The sequence below is a fragment of the Crocodylus siamensis genome, chromosome 4 (assembly GCF_052110815.1).
Source record: "Crocodylus siamensis isolate JL-2025a chromosome 4, ASM5211081v1, whole genome shotgun sequence".
NCBI classification, from domain to species: Eukaryota; Metazoa; Chordata; order Crocodylia; family Crocodylidae; genus Crocodylus; species Crocodylus siamensis.
The window spans coordinates 11,110,759-11,134,632 of NC_143398.1; the positions used below are offsets into that span (position 1 = coordinate 11,110,759).

General features: G+C 42.9%; 1 protein-coding gene across 2 annotated transcripts in view; it reads left to right on the plus strand.

The window, feature by feature from the left end:
* CELF2 (CUGBP Elav-like family member 2) overlaps positions 1–23,874 on the plus strand; it is a 618,606-nt gene that overhangs the window by 108,661 nt on the left and 486,071 nt on the right. Inside the window, exon 1 of one of the 2 annotated variants that reach the window (XM_090041747.1) lies at positions 20,779–20,941. The exons of the other annotated variant lie outside the window; for it this stretch is intronic. Coding sequence (XP_089897873.1) covers positions 20,889–20,941 — 53 coding nt within the window. The 5' untranslated portion in view covers positions 20,779–20,888. Of the gene's footprint in view, positions 1–20,778; positions 20,942–23,874 lie in introns of those variants that run through there. 2 annotated transcript variants of the gene reach the window in all.

Sequence of the window (23,874 nt, forward strand, 5' to 3'; positions counted from 1 at the left end):
TACTCCAGCTGTGGCCTGACCAGTGTTGCGTAGAGGGGGAGGATCACCTCCTTGACCGTACTTGAAATGCACCTGTGGATGCATGACAAGGTCTGGTTAGCCCTGCCAACCGTGACCTCACATTGTCGGTTCATGTTCATCTTGGAGCCAATAATGACTCCAAGATCCCTTTCTGCCTCCGTGCTCTCAAGAAGGGAGTTTTCCATCTTATAAGTGTGCTGCTGGTTCCTACTGCCCAAGTGCAGCACCCTGCACTTGTCAGTATTGAAACGCATCCTGTTTTTGTTAGCCCACCCCTGTAACCTATCCAGGTCTTGCTGCAGTCTTCCCCTCCCTACTAGCGTGCTCACTTCACCCCAAATTTTGGTACCATCAGCAAATTTAAACAGGGTGCTTTTCACCCCATCGTCCAAATCGCTGATAAAGAAATTGAACACCGTGGGCCCAAGGACCGAGTCCTGGGGGACTCCGCTGCCCACTTCTCCCCAGGTCGAATGTGACCTGTCCACCACCACCCTCTGAGTATGACCCTTCAGCCAATTTGCAATCCATCTGACTGTGTAAGCATCAATCCCACAGTCACATAGTTTTTTAATGAGGATGGGGTGGGAGATGGTGTCAAAGGCCTTGCTGAAGTCCAGAAAGACTATGTCCACAGCGACACCTGCATCCAATGCTTTTGTGACCTGCTTATAAAAGGCAATCAGGTTGGTCTGACATGATCTGCCCCTAATGAAACCATGCTGGTTGCCCTTGAGCATCATCCCTGAAGCCAGCCCATCACAGATGTGCTCCTTGATGATCTTCTCAATGAGTTTCCCAGGATTGAGGTATGACTGACAGGCCTATAGTTGCCCGGGTCCTCCCTCCTCCCTTTTTTAAAGATGGGGACCACGTTGGCTATCTTCCAATTATCTGGCACCTGGCCTGAGCACCACAAGCGCTCGTAAAGCTGGGCCAAAGGCCCTGCAATAACCCCAGCTAGCTCCCTCAACATGCTGGGATGGAGAGCCGCTGATTTGAACATGCCCAGCCCCTCCAGAAGCTCTCTAACCTGGTCCTCCCCAACCTGAGGTCTGGAGGCATTCCCCTCGAGTCCATCTTGCTGAGGTGGGAAAGGGAGGCCCAGGTGAGGGAGATTCCTTACCCTCTATGAATGCTGACCTTGAGAGGCTGAATACCTTCAAGTCAGTTGGCCTGGACAATCTACACCCCAGAGTACTCAAGAAGCTGGCTAGCATCATAGCCCAGCCCCTGGCATGGATCTTCAAGAACTCCTGGCACTCACGTAAAGTGCCTGAAAATTGGAACAAGGCCAATGTGGTGCCTATCTTCAAGAAAGGGAGGAAAGTAGATCCGGCAAACTACAGGCCCATCAGCCTGACCTCTATCCCGGGGAAGGTCTTAGAAAAGAGCATCTAAGAAGCCATTTTTAACAAACTGGCTAATGGCAACATCCTGAGGGATAGACAGCACGGGTATGTTGTAGGTAGGTCTTGCTTGACCAATCTTATTTCCTTTTATCACCAAGTGACCTATCACCTGGACAAGGGAGAAGAGATTGATGTCACATATCTTGACTTTAAAGAAGCCTTCAATCTGGTATCCCATGATCACCTCTTAGCAAAACTGGCTAACTGTGGCCTCGACCTCACCATGATCCACTGGCTGGGTAATTGGCTCAGTGGTTGGACCAAGAGGGTGATGGTGGATGAAAGTCAATCATCATGGTGCCCTGTGGTCAGTGGAGTCCCTCAAGGCTCTGTCCTTGGGCCTACACTATTCAACATCTTCATTAATGATATGGGCATTGGTATCAGAACTGGACAGGCCAAGTTCACCGACAACACCAAACTCTGGGGTAAAGCATCCACACCTGAGGACAGGAGGGCAATCCAGGCTGACCTTGACAGGCTCAGCAAATGGGCGGACAAGAACCTGATGGTGTTTAATACCAAAAAATACAAGGTTCTCCACCTTGGGAAGAAAAAACCTGAAGCATCCTTATAGGCTCAGCAGTGCTACACTGGCTAGCACTACAGACAAAAAGGACTTGGGGGTCATGATTGACCATGAGATGAACATGAGCCTTCAACATGATGCTGCAGCTAGTAAAGCAAGCAAAACACTGACATGCATCCATAGATGCTTCTCAAGCAAATCCCAGGACATCATTCTCCCATTGTACTCAGCCTTGGTGAGGCCGCAGCTGGAGTACTGCATTCAGTTTTGGGCTCCACAATTCAAAAAGTATGTAGACAAGCTTGAGAGAGTGCAGAGGAGAGCCACACGCATGACGAAAGGACAGGAAAACAGACCATATGTTGAGAGGATGAGAGTTATGGGACTCCTCAGCCTGAAAGGCGTAGGCTCAGGGGTGATCTGGTGGCCACCTATAAGTTTTTCTGGGTGCTCACCAGGATCTGGGGGAACATCTGTTCAGAGCGTCCCAAGGAATGACAAGGTTGAATGGTCACAAACTCGTCCATGACCATTCCAGGCTGGACATAAGGAAAAACTTCTTTACTGTCCAAGCCCCCAAGGTTTGGAATAGACTACCACCAGAGGTGGTTCAAGCACCTATTTTGAGCACCTTCAAGAGACAATTGGATGTTTATCGTGCTGGGATCCTATGATCCCTGCTGACTTCCTGCCCCTGGGGCAGGGGGCTGAACTTGATGATCTGCTGAGGTCCCTTCCAGCCCTAATGTCTATGAAATCTATGAAATCCCAGGATGCACTGCAGCCCTCTGATAACCCCCCACACCTTGCAAGTTGAGTGGGCTAGCCTTCACCCCAGCTTGTCTGCTCCAACCAGGCTGGGGGGGCGGGCAGGGGATGGCATCCCCAGCTATCACAGAGCTGAAGCTGCCTCCCCAGACCCACTGGGGTGAAGCCAGGCTGCATGTGGGGGGGCTGCAAACACCCCAGCCCCACCCATTTATCAACCCCCCTGCCTGTCAACCTTGGTGGGGGGAATGAAACCCCGTTCCAGTCCCCCAGCAGGTCTGCACAATGGGTAGGCCTGTCAGCCTCTGAGGCTTCTCTCCAGTCCCCCCACTGTGCAGATCCTAACTGGGGAGGAGGGGTCAGGACTGAAGCAGGGATCCATTCCTCCCCCCACCACCTGCCTGCGTGTGGCTGATAGGCAGGGGGCTGGTGAGGGGCCAGGGCATTTGCAGGCCAGCAGAGCTTAGAGGTGTGAGAGATCTCCCCCACCTTCTGACCTTGGCCAGTGCAGGCATCCACCTGCCTTGGCCAACTGATGAGAGGAGGTGACAGAGCTTGAATCGATTCTGTTTCAGGCTCTTTGATTTTCTGTATTTAACCTTAATGTCCAATGAAGTTACCTAATTTCCTAACCAACACTGAACAGGTTCAAATACATCAGTGTCTTTACAGCTCATGTAACACGCACCGTGTGAACAATCTACTTAAATATCCAAAAAGAGCAAGAGGTGATTTACCTGTTATAAAAAGAACTACTGCACTGCTTAGGGGATAACACTTTTTCTTGCCTATTCCTGCGATGTCTGAGTAATGGCATGGCTTTCTGTAAGCAGTCTGATTTTACTGCTGTGTCAGTGGGCACTACATCCTGGAAAGCAGCAATTCTAGAGTGAAAAATTGTGAAGTCAAACATCAATGCAAGTAAAACGATCTTCCTTGGATCTCCTGAGCATATTTTAGCAAACCTTGCAGCAACAGGATGCTGGCTGCTGCTGTTACCCACTTTACCTGTTCAGGTTAGGGGCTGTGTCTTGTCATTGTGTGCAAAGGATGACTATGTAGTTTCAGGAATAGGTTAGAAATGGATTTGTATGGGGTTATTTGGATAGGGATGATCCTGCTTCAGGCAAAGGGTTGGAATAGATGATCTCCAGAGGTATCTTCCAGTCCTACTTTTCTGTGGTCTAGCAGCTAATACAAGTATGTAGGTAGCCCCCCTCAACAAGATCCAAATCCCATATGTGCGTCAATTTTTTAAGGTCTATTTACATCTGCATCCTGTTTCCTGCATCTCTGTCAAGGTGAAGAAAAGAGAAATCTGTGCTGTTGCATCCAACACAGCACAGATTTCAACTAGTGTATCTTGATGTTTTTGGACAGCAGGGGCATACAATAAATAACAGCTCAACATCACCCAAAGTTGTGATTTGTTGTGTGTGATGTTCCTAGTTATATGTTGTCTCCATGAGTGGTGGTTTTCATGAAACGTGTTTAGACTAAACTGGATTCTCGTGGTCTTTCTCTTTCTCTTTACAAATCTATTTTGTAGCCTTTGGAAATCCTCTCAGCAGAAATCACCCCAGAAGTAATTAAAATATTTTGGATTTATATAGATCTTTCCCTGCCAAAGTTTTTTTTTCCTCTCTCTCTCTCTCTCTCCCAAATTCGAAGACATATGCAAGCTTCTTGCTAGGATCATATTGTCTTCCAGCTGTTTAAGTGAACAAAGCCACCCTACATAGCAATTCAAGAACAGAAAACAATGATGAATATCACATGTAATTGAAATATCTGTATTATGTTCTTGAAACTCTAAGACCTTCAAAATAGACCGAGGTCACATAACGCATCCAGTGTGTTTTGAATGAAACCAGCACTCCTTAAGTAAAAAGTCTACTAGATGCAAGCAAATATTGTAAGGACACATGCCAGAAATTCTGTAATTTATTTTTGAGCTTTGTGAAAGCATTTTTGTTCTGTTGGAAAGGGAGCACTTTGTAGTTTCAGCCAATAATTTTTATCTTAACTCTGTCGTCTATTGAAATTCTTTCCTTCGCAGCCTGTATTGGCGAAATAATGATAAAAAGACACCCCTTGTCCTTCCAATCAGATACTTTTTTTCTCCTTGTGGTAACTGGTGTGGTAACATGAATGCATGTTTTAATTCCTTTGTCTCTTTTTGTTGAGTATAGGAAATATTCATGTTATCTATGGAGTTATACCATATCTCCATAGAAGCACTGCCAGCATTTTTCCATCACATTTTTAATTGCTGGATTATGCAAAATGAGCTTTGAAATGTCCCTAAGAAATAGTTTAAGGGAAAATAAATCTGAAAAAGAAGTCTGAAAGTTGATAAATTCTTTAGATTTTTTTTTAGATTTCCTGTAAAAATGTAGATTATAACATTTCCTGGGTCTCCTACTATCAAAACAGTTGGGTTTTGATAGCTTAAAAGGAGCTTACACTGGAAAGGGGACTTTCATGGCAATAGTAATGAGATAAATGAAAACATTCTCACTGAGTATATAGTATAGTCCTACTAGCCCTTTAGGCCTGAAATTCCTGATGTTAAAGTTATCAGGTTTGTTTTCCAGTTGCTTACACAAAAGTGTTTAGTTTTCACTGTAATTTGTAATCTTTTATATGCACAGTAGACTGCTTTAAAGAGACAATGCATTTTGTAGCTGAGATCAGTGGAATATAACGTCTAAATTCTATGACAACGACTCTTAAGTTCAATAGCAGCAAGTCCTAAATTATGCTGCCATGAGAAGACTACTGATAATACCATATTTACCTAAATCAAAGATGGCCCTAAATTTAAGACGACTCCCCAGTAATTAGATTCTATACATGGAAAATATATAAATTTGTGGTAATTTTCTTTGTATAGAGTCTCATTTTTAGACTTAAAGTTAACTTAAATGAATCTCCCCAACTGCTGTATCAGGGGAAACTGTGGCAATGGAGCAGGAAGTGGGGGAGGCAGTAGGAAGACAGGTAGAGGGCAAGAGGTGGGGAGGTGATAGGAGGCTGCCACCACTTCTTACAGAGCTGGGCTGGGCTCTGGCCAATGCAAACAAATGCTCCATGCCCTGGGCTACAGTGGGGACAGAGCCTGCCAGAGTCAGGGTGAGTAGGAGTTGCCTTTCCCTGCCCCCCCCCCCCCAACATCACCTCATATTCGATTCCAAGACAAGGGGAGTTTGTCAACAAACAAACACATCTTGGAACTGAGTAAATACATAAATACAGTAAGTCCTTTTCTCCTATTCCTCCACCCGACACTGTCTGAGATATAGGTGAATAGATTCATGTGTCACAGGAGCACTTAGGTGTCCTGTTCCTAAGGAGTGGAGAAGGGGAGCTGCCAATCTCCAGGGGTAGCTCAGGTGCCGGTCGCTGCGGCAACCGGGCGGTCATGTGACCGGAAGGGGGCAGAGCCGGGCCTGTATAAATAGCCCAGGCCAGAGCCTAGCCAGCAGTTCCCCTCTGGTAGCCTAAGTGGCAGGAGCTCTAGAGCAGAGCAGAGCAGAGCAGAGCAGAGCAGAGCAGAGCAGAGCAGCCTGAGCGTCGGCATGCAGATACAGGGTGGAGAAGACCCTGATAAGGAGATGACGGAAGGTTAGCCAGGTTGGCTTAAGGTTTATGTTACAGCTGAGAGGCTCTGTGTTCTGTTATGGTTTTGAAGTTGTTGTGACTCCAGAGGGGGAGACTTCGGTTGGTTGTTGTGATTATTACACCGGAGGACCGGGTGAGGCTGTAGGGGTGTGAGGAGGCCTCACGGGAGCTCCCCAGTAATTTGGGGACTCCTGGTGCCCAGTGGGCACAGTGAACAGTGTCGTGTGGGCACAGCTGTTCGTGCCAGTGGGGCGTGTTGAGGGGTGTTGACCCCGGCCCTGTGGGGCGATTCACGGAGAAGCCGTAGTAAGGCTAAGGACCCGGACGGTGGTCTAGGGGGCCAGGTATAGCTGCAGCCACCTAAGCCCCAGTCGGGGGGATGGGGGGCACGACCAGGAAAGGATCGCAGAGGGGCTTCACGGAGTTGGAGCCTCCGGAAGGCCGAAAGGGGCCAGGTAAGGTTTAGGCTGCCTGAGCCCCAATCCGAATTGATTGAGACCCCAGCGGGGTGTGGACTAAAAGGATCCCTGAGGGCCTCCACAATAGTGGGGATGCAGGAGGGCCAGAAAGGCCAGGTAAGGCTCCGGTCGCCTGAGCCTAAGGGGAGGCCTAATACTTAACCAGGGCCCAGAAGGGTCAGAGAGGCCAGGTAAGGCTTAGGTCACCTGAGCCTAACAAATTACTTATTGGAGACAAGAACCCAGAGAGGGGCGCCGGGTGCGTGGCAAGCCCAGGGGCGCTGAAGGGCAAGGACCTAATAACGTCCAGGAAGAGCTGCGAGGCTTGGGGCATGCTGAAGGGGAGGTAGGAGGCACGCATAGCCCATAAGGCCAGGGTGCATTGGGGCACACCACATGGAGCGGAGGAATAGCATCAGCGGTGTCCAGGGTGATAAGAGGCAACCTCCCATATTGAACCTCATAACATCAAAGACGTGGCAGGTGAGTAGAGATCACCTAATTGTGCTGAGATCACGGCCACTCCTACGTCCCACTCCGTGACAAGGTGACAGTGCATGCTCTGCTGCACTAATAAATACCAGCTTGGAGGGAAAATTGGAGAGTTAAAGCTTCCTCTCCCAACAAGACATTGTTACCTGCTTTTGAGCTATATGACAAAAAATCATAGCAGGAGGCAGCCAAATTCTGTGTCTATGAATCCACAAGGTCCTGACTGAGATTAATTGAGGCAATTCACATGTTTCGGATCACCTAATTGACACAACAGGGGGCACTAGTGAGATCACGGCCGCTCCTAGGCCCCACTCCGTGACAAGCATTAATGAACTCTAGCTATTCACACCTGAATGTGACACCTGCTTTTGCAGGTATCAAGTTTAGGCGCAAATAGCCTAAAATTGCCATTTTTAAGATGCATTAAAGGCGCACGTGTAGACCTGTACCCTTAATGTGCCTTAAAACTGGTTAATGCACCTTAAATCGGCACACACAGATGTGCCCATAGATTAGAATTTGTCTAAAGTAGAAAACTGAGAAGAGATATTGAAGACGTAAGAGAAAATCCCAAGGCTGGCAAGCAGAAGGATAATGAAAATTTGTGTGTCAAGAACAAAATCTTTCTAGCAAGGTTCTCAACCTTTTTAGACTCAAGGCACTCTTTCTTTGACTTGAGGTACGCACCTCTCAGAGCTCTTAGCCTTCATTATTTTTTTTTGTCTACAGAAAAAATAGTAGGGGAATTCTTCTGTTGTAAAGTACTCAGAAAGACCACAACAGGTCAGAATGTTTTTGATGTTTTTGACATTATGGATTCCTATTTGAAATCTCTGGGTTTGTCTGTGAATCGTGCGTCTGTGATTGCACCTAACACTGCTAATCTTGTGCAGTGCCCTTAAAAGGATCTCACAGCATCCCAGTTGATAATCAGTGGTATAATCTGTTACTAGAGGGGGAGAGTTATTAATAATAGTTCAGAAAGAAGGGTACTTAAGACACTTACTAGGTCAGAGAGGCATGAGCTCTCATGAGCAATAACATACTTCATCAGGTGCTGACAGTGAAGCTGAAACAGCAGATATTGTTCATTAATATTCACTATGTGTATAAAAATAAGTAGGATGATGAACCCCTCCCAATGAGGGTGAAGAAGTATTTCCCAGTTCATTAATTCAATGGTCATCATACCAACTCCATGTTGGTGTCAATGGTTTCATAGTTTCATAGTAGCTAGAGTCGGAAGGGACCTAGGTAGATCATCTAGTCCGACCCCCTGCCTTGGCAGGAAAGAGCACCAGGGTCAGATGACCCCGGCAAGGTGCTCATCTAACTTCCTTTTAAAAATCCCCAGGCTAGGAGCCTGCACCACTTCCCCTGGAAGCCGCCCTGACTGTGAAGTAGCGCCTCCTAATATCTAATCTAAACTCTAATGGTGTTAGAGGAACTGGAGAATTTGCAAAACAAATACTTCCTTGGTGGGGCCTACTGAAGGATACTAACTAAAGTGACTTGCTCAAGGTCATGCAGGATATCAGCAGCAGGATAGGAAAAGGAATGTAAACCTTTCAGGTTCCAAGCCAGCATTTATAGCCCTGGGCCATTTGTCTTCCTTCTTGACTATGAATAACTGAGACTCTTTAAAGAAAAGTCTTGTGGAGACAATTTAATGTAAATTAGTCTAGATGGTTTTTACCCAAGAGCTGCTAAGGAGCTGAGCCACCTATCTCCATTGTTAGTGTCTTGGAGAACTGGGGGAATTCCAGAAGACTTCAAAAGTTGTCATGTTATGGCAATATTAAAAACAAAATCAGTGGGATAAGACAAGCACCTTTGAATTCTTTGACCTGACATCCTAAGCAATATAATAAAGGAAATCATATAGCAGTGAACTGCTAATGAATTAAAAGATAGAAATATAACTAATGCTAGCCAATATACAAGGGAGGGTTTTTTGAAAACCAGGTCTTGTCAAACCACAAAAATAAAATAACACGGTAAGAGTAGATAGAGATGTAATAGTGGCAAAGTGCCTTGGCTCCAATACTGCATGACATTCAGGCATGTTAAGTGAATTTAATGTTGGCTATGTGACAGATCTCAATAGGGGATCCCTCTCAAGCGTTCCTATTTGCATTCTCATTGATCAGTATTAGGTTCACCACTTATGTAGCAGGGCTTAGTACTGGGCCTAACATCTTCATCAACAATCTAGCAGTAAATGTATCAAAATAGCGACTGTTAAAACTTCTGGGGGACACGCATATTACCCAGGTGCCAAATCCTTATGAGGACAAGGCAGTCCTGCAGATCATTGGTTCAACTGAGCCCTTTCAAAAATATTTTAATAGACCTAAATGCAAAGTAGTTTTTCTTGGACGAGGGATGCAGGCTATACCTGTAGAATAGGGGACAGGAAAGCAGTGATTCTGAAAAGGATGTAAGGGTCATGATGGACAAGGAACTGAATATAGGCCCCCAATGCAAAGCTTCAACATAAAGGAATAATTCATTCCTTGGTTGTATAAATGGGGAGTAGTATCATAGAAAGGAATAACAGTATGATTTTACCTCTGTATGGCACTGCAGGACCCAGTTCTTGAATACAGCATCCAGTCCTCACATCCACTTTTTGGAAAAGCTTTTGAAAACTTGGAGAAGGCACAGAGAAGAATTTTAATAAATGTGGTATGCAGTCAGAGGCTTAGAGCTCAGTCGGTTTAGCCTATGTAAAAGAAGATTGAAAGGTGACTTAGTAAGTACTTTAGCCAGAAGAAAATGCTGTAGGTCTTTTTAAACTAGTGGAGAAAGGCAGAACAAGAACCAATGACGGGTAACTAAAGCAGACACTCTGAATTGGAGCCAAGGCACAAATATTGAACCCTGAGTGTGATTAACTACTGGAACAAACTACCAAGGGAAGCATTTGATTCTCCATCTTTTAATATGTCCAGTTCAAGCCCAGATGCCTGCCTAGAAGAGATATTTCAGTTGAACATAAATTGTGATTTAGGGCATGTCTGCCCTGCCTCCATGCTGTGTCTAGGAATGTTGCCATTAAACTTGCTCCATCCACTCACTGCCACACCATGCATGACAAATCCACCCCCAAATGAGACTGTAACTACCTTGGAGCGGCCCTGCGTCCATGCCAATATGCTCACTCAAGGCAGAGCCTGGAGTGGTGCTGGATGTACATGCAGGGCTGGTCTAAGGCAGTTACGTTCCTTTAATTTCTGGAGTTGTCTGAGATGGAGCAGGAGTAGGTGGGTGGGGTGTTCTTCACTGTGGAACAGCACAGCGACCATTAGCCAAATGCATGTTATTTCATACAGAGATTAAGAGGTAAATGCTAAAGAGGTCAAACTTGGAGGCTCTAATGATCCCTTCTGGCTTTAAACACTATGAATCTATTAAATTAATCAAGCTTCCTAAGGCCAGTGGGTCAGTATGAACTTGGACTATTCTGCATCTTGGATCATGCTGAGTTCAGAGATTAAGTCTTTGGGAGTTTTTTTTTTCAAGTCTGCAGTGGAAAATGGCCAAATCAGAAACTAAGAATCACATCCCTGTGGTTCTGTGCTCATCCCATTCGACTGTGCTCTTCTTTCTAGACGTCCAGTGCCTAGAGGGCAGCATAATGCCTTAGCAAACTGCTCCTATTAATCCCGCTCTTTTGTAGTCAGATTCTTCATCTATCAGACCCTGCCAGACTGAGCATTTATGCTCAAGGTTTCTAAAATAATAAAAATGTTATTTCAATCTGGGCACTTGCGCCTGCCTTTATGAGAATCACAGGTCAGCTCCATTTAACTGGAGCAGTGGTTTTCAACCTTTTTTCATTTGTGGGCCCCTAAAATATTTCACATGGAGGTGCAGACCCCGTTGAATGATAAGTGTGGGTATTCACATAGTTTTAATTGATTGTAGTCATCTTTCGTGGACCCCCTAGACAGAGTCTGCAGATCCCAGGGGTCCGTGGACCACAGGTTGAAAACAACTGAACTAGAAGAAAAATTCCCAGTGCTAGTGAACAGTGAATAAGAGGAGCAGTAAAGAGATCCTGAGTATTTGGGAATGATGAAGGGAACCCTTGCACCAAATGAAACACTTTTTGGTAGGCAGTGTTTGTTCTTAATGTTTTGAAATAGGGCACATTTCAGAAAATAAGAAAAAATGAAATGGGCAATAAATATTTTTTTATGTGAGGTTCTTCTGAAATGATTAGGTGTAGAAAGAAGGTAAGTTTTATATTATCCTTAATGAAATAAATTTGTATTGTACAGTTAACCCAGGGGAAGTAATTGAGGTTGAAGCCAGAAATTTCCCATTTTTTCCTTAGATAAGACTAGGAATTTTTTTTTTTTTTTTTAATAGGTAAGCTGAGTTTTCTCACTAGACCCTAAGTTGATTTCTTTTGATGTGACAGTGGTAGGATCCCCTTACCCCCACAGACACCATTTTGTTTTCACAACAGGCTGGAAGAAATTTACTTTTCTATGTGATCTGTTATGTCTGGCTTGTGTAAATGTGTGCCCGTACTTTATATTAACACAATAACACATACAAGCCAGGCACAACAGATCACACAAATATATGCAAATAAGCAGCTGGCTGAAGTTTTTCAAGAACCGAATAAGAATTATTTGTCCAATTCCTACTTGTTTTTCAATAGGAATTGAGTATTAACTGTTCTTTGTGCCTTTGAAATCCTCCAGCTGCCATGGAAAGCGGTAGTCTCTCATATTGTAGTATTTCCCTACACTCAGGATAAGAAGAAAATGCATCCAGTATGCGTGTGGCAAGTGTTGATAAATTTTGAATCTTGACCACTATTATACATAAAGCCAGCCAGCACTGGTGCAGTTCATCCTTAGGCAGAAAGGATGTTTCTCCATGCCTTTATATGAAATATGAATGTGACTACTCAAGCATCTGAATCGTTTTCTCTTGCCCTACTTTCATGTCAGCTTTTTTTTTTTTTTTTTTTTTTGGATCAGTAGCAAAACATACCTCCTTATTTGATATTCTCGTGTCGTCTTTGTTTAGATCCCATTAGCTACTATGCAAATAGGAAGTGCAAAAGTTTGTGCTCAGGGTTTTCAAAAATACATGCCTGGATTCCGCTGCTTAAATATAGAACGTTAAGCCCTAAAATCCAGTTCAGCAAAGCATTTCACTGTGTGCTTCAAGCCATCATTATACAGCAAAGTTGGTAAGGGTTGGCAAGTTAAGCCCATGGAAATACTTTGTTGAAGAGGGGTCAACTGCTGTTGAAGGAGCCTGTAGATAGGAAAGGGGAGCTGCTGGGTCCTCTGCATTTTAAGCTTTCCTTTTAGAGGCTAAACTATGTACAAATTTAAGGCTCTTAAACTTTCTTTTGGTCTTCACCTACTCTAATGAAACACGGAAAGATGGTTATTTTTAAGGGCATTAGACCAGCCCCTTCCAAGTCACTCCCTCCTAACAGAGCTGGGAGTTAATCACAGAGCAGGACAGCCGAACTCTGGATATGTATTCATTACAGCATTTCTCAGCCTGCGGGTCGTGCCCCAAAAGTGGGTCGCAAGACTATACGAAAGGGTTGCAAACAAACTTTAAACATGGATCCACCAACTTTAAAAATGGATTCTCCTTTAAAGGTGAAAACCATGGGAAATGATGGCTTTTACCTTGCAGGCTGGCAGAGTTCCAGCCTGCTTGGGGCCTCCCATGTCCCACACCCCCACCTCCTGCCCCACACCCCGGGGGGCAGCCGGTCGGGTTGGGCCTGGCCATCAGTGTTTACAACTGGGTCCTGGTATAAAAGAAGCTGAGCACCACTGCCCTACAGAACTAGCTTCTGTTGATCAGCATCCGGGTGTGAGCTCTTGTGTTAGCCTAGCCCAGGTGTGAGCGGTCACCCTGCAAAGCCTTGCTGTAATTACTGGATACCCTCTCAGGCAGCAGTCCCCAGTATTGGGGCATTGTGTGTAGTTCTTGCTTCTCCAGTTTGATACGCTGAATATTTTCCGGTGAACTGTAGAACTTCTGTCCTCCTAGGAGCGTGGGGGAAAGTCATGCAAGGGCGATGGAAGACAATCTGTCCACGAAAGTCTAGCTTGAGTTCTTAGTTTGAGAGCGAGTTACCAGTCCAAGTGAAAGCAGCAGCCAGATTCCAATTCCTGTCCCCAAATGGGGCATCCAGCCTAGACTGACGTCGCCACTAAATCTGAGACGAGAGTTTCTTCTGTGTTTGTCACAAAAGCAAGGTGGCAAGGGTTGCATGCTAGGCTAAGAATAGCAGCTAATTCTGCAGTGAAGACATACCCTTACTTGCAGGGTACTTCTCAAATAATAACTTATCTCTAATGCAAATACACTTCTAATTCTGCGAAGCTCCCATTAGCCCTCCCCCAATTAACATGGAAGTTTAGCTTTTTCACTCTTTTTGTTATTTCTCACTTAGCTCCATTTAGGCCTCCATAGTCTCTAATCCTGCCTAATGGTTTTTATTTTTAATACAGATGTACATGAGTGACCATAATTCATGGCTTGGATTTTTGGATGTAAAAATTCCCAAATTTTCCAAGATGATGGGAAGCCATCTGTCTGAATGGACTGCCTCAGACAGGTCATCTGACTTCTATTTAACCGAGTAGAGAAATAATGTTTCGGTTGATCTGGTTCTAAAAAACTTGCCCCCTTCTCCTTTTTGGAGATGGAACGGGGTTTATCAGTTCTTTAAGCTGACGTGTTCTACGGTATTCTGGGGTCCATTTCTTCTTTGAATGGGCATTATCCCTCCTTCCAACATGGGAATTAGGGTATGGAGATGGGAAAGGCCTTGTTTCCAGTTCATGCAAGAAGATTGCGTCAGGAACGAAGCCAAGACATCCAGTCGAGTGCCTTAATCAGTAATCTTCCTTTCCCGTGGATTTCTGCAGTAATTGTATACACAGAGATGCAGTCTTCAAAGTACCAAGAGGAACGGGGCACTTGTGGAAATTCCCTCTTAAAAATGTTTTGCCATTTGGGTGCTTCATAATTTAATTCTGGATTTATACTTTTAAAGATACTAGTTCTGGATTTATACTTTAACAGCTTGCAAGCTGGGAATTTCATTCACAGCATATGGAAGTGGCTGTGTCATCTGAAAACATGGCATTCAAACCCAAGTGATTGTTAAGGTCATTATCTAAAGTTTTTTGTTTTGTTTTTTTTATTTCCTGAGCTACATGGTGGAAGCCTCTACAATGAGCTTTTCATAGGGAATTCATAAGGATCCCTGGGTGTACACTGTGTGACCTGACAGTGGATGGAAATGGAAAGCCAGAACAATATGGGCTTTGCTGTTTCTATCAAGTGCAGCACTGGAGGGGTTAACAGCTGCTGTTTTTCTGTGCGTACCAAATTTGACCCGTGACTCCCCTGAATGGAATGAAAAGGAACAGATTGGGGTGTGTGACCAGCCCTTTCATAAAATGTCTGGCAAATACAAGGAGGCTTTATTTTCTATTGGGTTGAGAAAGGGAACCCATGTATTGGAAACTGCACAAGTGTTCTTGTTCTGCCAAGCCTACAAAATTAAAAAGCTTTCCTTCTGGCCCATAAAGAGTAGTTCAGTAGCAGACACAAAAAGTTTGGTCCATATGCTGTGTAAGGTGAACTATGAATGCTGTAAAGGTTTCCAGGTCTTTTGAGAGACACTGCAAAGAAATTCTCCCATGATAAGGTAGTTTGTAATAGTAACTCCTTGTTAGGTGAATAGGCACAAAACACATCTTTGTTCATAAGGCTTTTTATTGTGCCAGTTGTCATGAGCAAAACCTGAAAGTACTTGAAAATCCATTAAAATTGCATTCACATAAAAAAAAAATGTCATCTCTTGAAAGTTCGTCTCTGAAGACTTTGTTAAAGTGAAACGTCGAGATGTATGAGACACTTACGCAATTTAAGATTAATGGTTAACTGTTAAAATGCAGGTTTCACACAAGCCTGGCTTGCCGCGTAGCAGAAAAATGAAATACTTAAAAGTCTGGGGCTGTTAGAGAAAGTCAACATCCGAGTTGTTTTCTCGTGGTGAAATGCATCAAATTTCAGGCTTCTTGGAAATTAGTGCCGTGCATATTGGTGCTTGCTAATTGTCTGATGGAGGCTCAATCATGGTAAAATATCACAGCCCCAAACGAGGTAACTGGTTTCAGGATTTACTGAAATCTTTTATTTGTAGAGCTACTTTTTATGAGTTCAGATCTTCGTGCACAGCCCTGCGATTCTCCTGAACCTGGGGGTTACACAGGGACCGAGTGAAAAGCAAATGTATTGAACTGAGCGAGGTAGGAATTGTTTTTTAGGTTTTGAATACTTTGGATTCTCGGAGAGCAGCTATTAATGTTGACATATTTGGATTGCAACAGAGTGATTAAACTGGGTAGGATTTTTATCACTTAAGTAGGCCAAGAACAAGTGCCTGAGTTCCCAAGTTTGAATGGTGCCTTGCCAACTATAAAACATTTGGCTGGTCAACAGGAAAAGAAAGGCTGCTTTTAAAGTACTGGAATGCATTTTCAGTTAGTCATTGCATTGCTTAAAAGGAGAGCCATTCGGCACTGTGGGGATGGGGGTTGGTAATGTGGGAGGGGAAATAGCCAGAAGAAGAGTCTTTATCAGGCAGCAGCAGACAGCAACTAAATTTGAGGCCACACTTGAATAGATAAGTTTTTGTTTCACAATAGGCTCCCTCCAGAGAGAATGGGGGCTTAATGAGTAAGGAAAAGAGGCAGAGACCCAAGCTTCTTCTAACCTAATATTTCTTTGCATGCAGAGCACTGAGACATGTTTATGAGAGAAGAAATATGAGTGGTGGGAAGATGCTTTAAAGGGCAGATGACCCTCATCCACACCTTTCCTTTGCTGTCTGATAACCTATTTATTGGTTATCCTGGCTCAAACTGATTGCTTTGGCAGACTCTTTCCTTGATTCCCTCAAATACTTTTGAATGGTGTGATCCCCTGCAAAAAAGCACTGCATAGCTGAACTACGCTGCTGCGTACACTTGTTCTGCTGTTTGCTGTCCGACACAATTAAATACATAGCGCAACAGGTCCCTGATGAATGAGCGCCTGGAAAAAAAAATTCATTTTGACATAAAATCAGCCTTATACACTCAGTAACTGTCATCTTTATAATTTTTTTTTTTTTTTGTGATACTTTGTCCTGCACTTGACCTGCAAATGCTTGTAGCTGACTAATCTGAAACTTTTTGAGTGCTTACAGCAGATGTGGTTATCTCAGCCAGGAAAGGGGACACTATTTTGAGGTTGTTGGTTTGAGTTTTTTTCCCCTTGTGTATTTGTGCATGTGAATGTTGTATTGGGGTTTTTAAAATCTTTTAGCACCAAAGAAATTCTTGGAAGACTGCTGCTTATTAACAGAGAACTGCTAACCTCTTTCTGGTGCTGCATTCAATACATGTTACAACAAGGACAGACCTGAATTGCATTGACAGGTAGGCTGGGATCCTTCAGCAGGTAGAGGAAACTTTCAGTGCTATTGCCCCCAGGCTAACTGTAGTAAATTTTACTTTGTAATATTTTACAGCTGTGATTGTCTGTTTGATGGGGAGCAAGCTGAAGTTCACTGACTTTTTTTTTCCTATTTAAAAAAAAGAATTTAGAAGGGTAAAAGATCAGACATCATAATTACGCAGGAATTTGGCTAAACGAGGGGAAAGTCCAGTAATGAGAAGCAAATTATTTTATCCAGGGCTTTTTGGTCTTGTTTGTTTTTTCCTCCCTATTGTAGCTAACCATTATTATTATTATTATGATGATGATGATGATGATGTCAAATGCATGAGGCTGTTTTGGAAAATCCATTGCTTGTTGCAAGTTTCTCTCTGCTAAACTTAACCTTCTCATCTTATTTTTAGAAAGCTTATAGTTGCTTTTTTCAGTGCTGGAGAGAAATTGGCAAAATGTCAGTCAGGTCAGGAGAAAGAAGGATTTGACTTTATTTCCAGAGAGGAAAAGTTTAAGAAGGAAATAATATAAATAACCCTACACAAGTCTAAATTAGAAAGGAAATATGTTTCTTGACTGTAGGGATATTTCTTTACTGTAGAGACAGTGGAAGAAGGTTATAAAATGCTCTCCAAGGGTGGGCCGGACTCTTGCAAAAATGAGTGCAAGTAAAGCCCGAAACATACTGACTATGTGCGACGTAAGCTAGGCTTTGTGGGCTTCGCAGATGTGGAGATTAAATTGGGCTCAGCAGTTCTGGAGGGTTTATTTATGCAAGTTTTGCTACTGAGCCTGCAGCCTTGGACAAGTTGCTTTTCTAGGCCTCAGTTTCCTAATCTGTAAAATGGAGAGTAATGTTACTTGCCCTCCATTCAGTGTAGATGAGGCATTATGCTATGTCAGTAGTAGGACTGGAATGCTATATACAGGTTCTCCTATCCTGTGGTTTGGTTCAGAGCCATCTTTATGTAAGCTATATGGCCAATAATGAACTGATGAAGTTATTTATAGCCCTAGAATAGGACCTGGAGTGAGACTAGTTTTCCCTTCTCCCAGCCTTAGCTATGTAACATTCATCTTTTATAATGTGACAAAGCCCCATGATATGATGGATACAGAAGGAAAAAAAGGAAGTTTGAGGTGATAGGATATTTTCTTCTCTCCCTACCCAATTCTGAAACATTGCTTAGGGTGAAAAAAATTACCCTTTTTTAATTTTGGTAATTAACATGAATTAAACAGTGAGAGGCTTGTGAGGGAGTAGATATAACTGTGGTTGGGGCAGGTTTAAGGGATTTATTTGAAAGTGAGGTAAAGTGGAAAGAGTGGGAGAGGAGTATGTGCTGCCCCTATATTAGCAAGAGACTCCCAGGAAGCTCACATTCTTGCAGAGAGAAGGAAAAGAGGGAATGTGTAATTTAGCCTTTAGGTAGAATCAAAGAAACATGAATTTTCCTTCACCACAACCATGAAACAAGGTTGCCAACCCAAGGCACTATTTTCTTAAATTTGCAATCTGCAAACTTTCTGCTGACAACCAAACTTTTTTACTAGCATGCATTTTACTGATATGTCTTAAATAATGTAAATGTAATTCTTCAGCCAGGCCTTGCCTTGCTGGAAGATCCTAGTTAAAAGGGCTAGGTTCAAATTTAGGATTTAACATTAACCACAGTAAAAAAAAAAAAAATAAAAAAAAAAAAAGTTAGTTTGGTTGTCATTGGGGGAAAAAAAAAGGGTTTCCATATTTTTTTTCTTGGGTTGGCAATCCTGTTTGACTGCAGCAATGGTTTTACATTGTGCTGCTCCTGTACCCAGGTCCTCCTGATGCCCCAAACACATCCTGCTGCCTCATCCAACCTTATCCCCACCAGCCACCCCCACCCATCCTGGAACAGACCTCCAAAAATGTCTACCTGCAATCCAGCAATACTCTAGGCCAGTAGTTCTCAACCTTTTGCGCCTTGTGTCCCACCAACCATTTTGTCAAAAAATCCTGGTCCCACCATGATAAAAACAAAACCCCACTTTTTCTGAGAAGTGTATTTTTTACATTTACATGCATTTTAGTATTATATTAATCATTAATGGAAATTTAAAAGGACAAAAAGAGTCCCACCTATGTGATCTACACGTCCCACTGGTTGAGTAACACTGCTCTAGGAAGACAAAAGGACTCTCCACAAAGCATAGAGAATACTCCCTGCAGGGTGCTGTACTCCTGCTTGGACAGCAGGTGGTGGTGCTGTGCTCCACCTGTCCTTCAACACTGCACCAAGCTTACTGTGGACCGGGATCTTCAATCAGATCCAACTGCTTAGAGTTTTTATGGATAGCTGAATTTTTGTATGAATTTTATCCTTAATTTTTACTAACTTATGGACAGTTGGCAGTCCTGCCATGGAAGGAAGGAACAGACTGGATTTCTAGAGGAGGGCAACTAATCACGTAAAGCAGTTACATGGGTTTATTAACAAACTACCTAACCACCTCACTATCTTTAATGTGTTTATCCAAACGAGCGCCCCGTTTCCTGCGTAGACAAGGTATTTGGGGTAAATCTGGTATCTTTTATTAGACCAACTCAAAAAGTTGGAAAAATTCTGCTTAGCAAGCTTTCAGGCACAAACGCCCTTCATGTTGCAGATGGAGGACTAGAGGAGAACTTGCATAAGGCATCTGTGGAGAAGCAGGGACTTTATCATGAGTCTCTCAAGTTCCAGGCTAGTCTCTCTCTCACTGGACTTTCTTGCCTTAGAAATGCAAATTGTTCCTCACTTTCCCTGAGAGTTGTTTCTACTGGAAGACAGCATAATTTGGAATGAGGAAAATGGAACAAAGGATGTCCCTCTACTAATGCATGGTTGGGGAAATATCCACCATTTGGGCCAGCCTGGCCCTTTCCAGAGGTTTGCTCTACAGTCGCACGTTCTGTCCAGTGCCGGCATTTTCATTAGAGGAATTCCAGAATCTCCTCCAGTGAATCAATACTGATGGAGGGGGGACAATCATTTTTATTTGAATGGAAGGTGTGAAGAGGAGAAAAAACGTATAGACAGACACATTCAAAAAACCAATGTCAAAAACGTTTGTGCAAAAAATACGAAGAAAGCACTCATTCATATATATATATTTTTAAATAGCATATTGGCCCAGAAGAGTGCTGTCAGAATGCTGTGCACTCTAGTAATCTGAACAATGCTATACTATCTTTTTTTTTTTTTTTAAAGATGAAAAGAAAAAAAAAAATGAGATGGCTTGAAGGATTTGAAATAGACACCTTTAAGCCCTTTCAGGCTTTTATGGGGATACATTTGACTTTGAATTAAGCTTGTTCTACAAAAAAAACAAGGAGCCTTGTCCAGAAACCAGGGTACTTTGAATTGGAGCTTAAGTTTACGGAGCTGTTATATTTGAGGGGAAAAAATACAAAACAAGACAAAGCCAAATTTTTAAGGTTCTGGAGTTTTTGTTTTCTTGGGGTTTTTTTTTAAATGGAGAGATGTGTACGTAGAGTGCGGAGTTGCTTTAAAAAGACCCTTCTTGAAGTAGCAGAATCTAAACTATAGAAAATAAAAGCATGGGGGATGGGAAATCCTAAACAACCTTTGGAAAAAGAATATGAAAGCAAACCTCAGAAGCAGAAGAAATACCCAAAAGGAGAAGGCTGCAGTTTGCAGTAATCTGTAAATGATTGCTGGCAAAGTCTAGAGGCTTCAAGCTTGATCTGTGTTTGTTCCAAAAGAAAGCCAAGAAGGACGGTGTTAATAAAGAGAGATTTAACCGAGAGCTGTGCTTGGAATAAAGTGGGCTACAAAAAGGTCAAATTTGATCAGTTGGAGCAGATTACAAGGGCTTTAAAAGGTAGTGGTGAAGAAATGAAACTGGGACTGTGAAGCAATATAGCACAAGATTGATTTTGGGGGTGGAGAGAAGCTGGGACAAGTGCTTATCAGCTTGAGAAGTAGGAAGAGCTCTGCTGGGGCCGTTGTCATTCCCACACTGAGCAGAGTACTTGCTGCTTTTGGTGGTTAGCCTTCTCCGCAGCTTTTTTTTTTTATCATTATTATTTATACAATGGTTTCTATAATCTCTGACTTGGATCCTCTGAAAAGCTGGAAAGTTTTAAGGTAGGCCTGTATTTTCTTCTTTTTGGTACAGTCATCTTGGTTTACCCCCCAAATTAACTGGAACTTGAGTTATAATCGAAATGTGAGCCCTGGGCTTAAGTAACAGAGGAGTTTCTGGTAATTAGATCCCTTTAAGATACAGAAAACCTTTAAGCAGATGTTTAGAGAGACTCCAGGGAGCATTTAAAATATACTTCTCCATGTTACAGTGCAGCAAGGAAGTAATCATTTTTTAAAGGGAGATTACTCTGTAAATTAAAGTTAATAGTAAGTCTAACACCAGTTGATACTGCAGCAGGATTAACTCTTTGCTTTCATTGCTTTGCTTCCAAAGGGAGCATTTTAAGAAACTTTTAATCAGCGAGAGGGTGCAAAAGTTGATCAGTAAGGATGGATGTTCTTGCAGGGAAAACAAATGTGCTGTTTTCTTATTTTGTGCTGTTGAACATTTCAGTGGTCTGTTGTTTCTCTAAGGCATAGGTTTGGTCTTTGCAACTTGCTCATGATTCTTGCTTTGCCCTATATTTAACAAAGCCAGTGACAAACAGAAAAATTGTAACTGCCACATTTTTTTTTTCCTGATCTTTTTGACTTGGTGTGCAGAGGTTGGGAAAGTTTTATTTTAAAAGTCACGGCCATTTACCGGGTCCTGGTTGATGCTATTTTAGCTGTACGTTTGTTGAACGAATTGAATGGTAAAACTTTGAAGAGTATTTTAGGGTAACTTCTGTTGAATGTTTTGGCACCTTTAGGTCTGAGTGGTGAAATCCAGGCAGTTTTAAATCTCATAAGTCTGTTCCAGTTTTTATGCCCTCTCTTAATACACAGGGTAGTACACCATGCTATTATACTTGTGTGAGACTTCTCAAAGGAGTACGACCCATAATCTCATATACTGTCCTGTCTTTTACCTTTCTGGCATATATCTTTTCGAAGTGCTGATATGTTTGGTGATGAATTTGGAAACTGCAGAATGAGTTCAAAACTTGAGCACTATTTTAATCACACTTCCTTTCTGGAAGTGTTCTCTAATACTTACAAGGTGTTGAGTGTATCTTCAGAAATGAAACTTGCCACTTGTTATCTGGGTCTTAGCTAGGATGTTACATGCCTGTCTCTGGTGTGAGAACAAGCACATCCAGATACACTGGAAGTTTGTTTTGGGTCTTTCTCACCTAGGATTGCTGCTTTTCAAAAAGCTCCGGTGTATTTTTCCACCCAGCTAACTGCTACAATATTAAATTACTTTTAAGCAGGAGAGAACTTTCCAAATCCAGGGCAGAAATGATGATATTGGATGCAACATAGGCATAAAATATGGTAGTGTAGTTTGTGAGGTTTATTGGCATAGGGTTTGGAGTGAAGGGAGTAACATCTGAAGTTACTTACTCAAGTCACTCCAAATGAATGCTAGTAAAATGTTTTTGCAACACCGCCATGGGGTTTTTACATGTCACCTGAGTTACAGAAAAGCTATTTTAAGAAGATAAACTCTTTGAAACATAATTTTACAACAGCTACTAAAGCTGTATTCCTATGTTAATAAAGTTAGGTGGGACTGGCTGCGCATTAAAGCTGTGGACTTCAAAGCTAATGCGTTTTGGGGTAAAGAGTGTCTGTTGTTCGAGGTGGACTGAATTGTGCCTGTCCTGGATTTTAGGATGAAGGTTTGTTGTTGTTGTTGTTTCGTGGGGGGGGGGGGGGGGGGGGGGAGCAGGAAATGCAGCATTTTGATGGTGGTAGAGGAAACATGTCTTAAGCTAACCAAAAAAAAAAAAGCCAATTTACTAACATCCTGAGGCTGATGAATTAATAGAGCAAGGGTGTATGATTAAATTAATTCATCACACATTCTTGCAATTTATTGCATGTACATTGCATTATAATTTAAAGTCTGGGAATACCAATTACATTTTCCAAACACATAATATGCAGGCAAAGGGTTAAGAATGCATGTAGGCAAAGTGATCAGCTGATGATGAATCCAAACATTTATTTGTGTCTGAATCTTAAACAAAAGACCAAACCAAGAAAAAACATGTTACATTCACGTTTCTTTCTTTTAAATTTCAACCTCTTTTACTTGTTCACACCATTTTCCCATTAAAGTTTCATTCTTCCTTCCACTTAATATGTAAATTCCCTCCCTCCCATGAAACTTGCAAGAAACGTGCCAACTCAATCATGTACAAGTTCTAGGGCTGTGATTCTCAACCAGGGTGCTGGGGCACCCTACGGTGCTGCCACATCCTTTGAAGGATGCCACAAGGTCAGAGGAGATAAGTGAGGCCTGAGTGATGCTCCAGCCCCATTGCCCATCACCCTGTGTAAGGAATTAAGCCCTGTATTGTATTAATTCGTTTTTGAAATTGGGACCACTCAATTCCCGAAAGTTTACAGAGGTGTGCCTCGAGTTCAAAAAGTTTGAGAACCACAGTCCTAGGGTATCAGAAGAAGTGGTTCTTTGGAAGAGATTTAAACGAGGTAAGCGTGTGTCTCAGGCCAGCTCAGATGTGGACAATAGCTACGTGTATAGGAAAAACCACATTTACACGGAAAAACAGACCAGCTAAGCATCAAGACTCAATGGGTCGGGCCAACACACATAAAGGGTGGGAAGAGCTACATCGGGGTTAGGAGGGGATATCAGCAAGTGGAGGTTGCAGAGCTAATAGGGGATTTCAGAGAGGAAATAGGACAGAATAGGGGGACACCGAAGCCGCATAACAATATTGCAGGCCCCCTTTCCCCTCGCATTTTGCTGCAGTAGAGGCCACATTTCTCTCTCTGTTTCAGGATCACTCAAAGTGTTATATTGTTAAACTCTGATGAATGGGTTCCCAATCTCCACAGAACAACACACAGAGTCTTAGTAAGGACCATGTCCCATGTTAAACTTGGGACACATTACCTGCTCTTAAAATGGCAAGCAT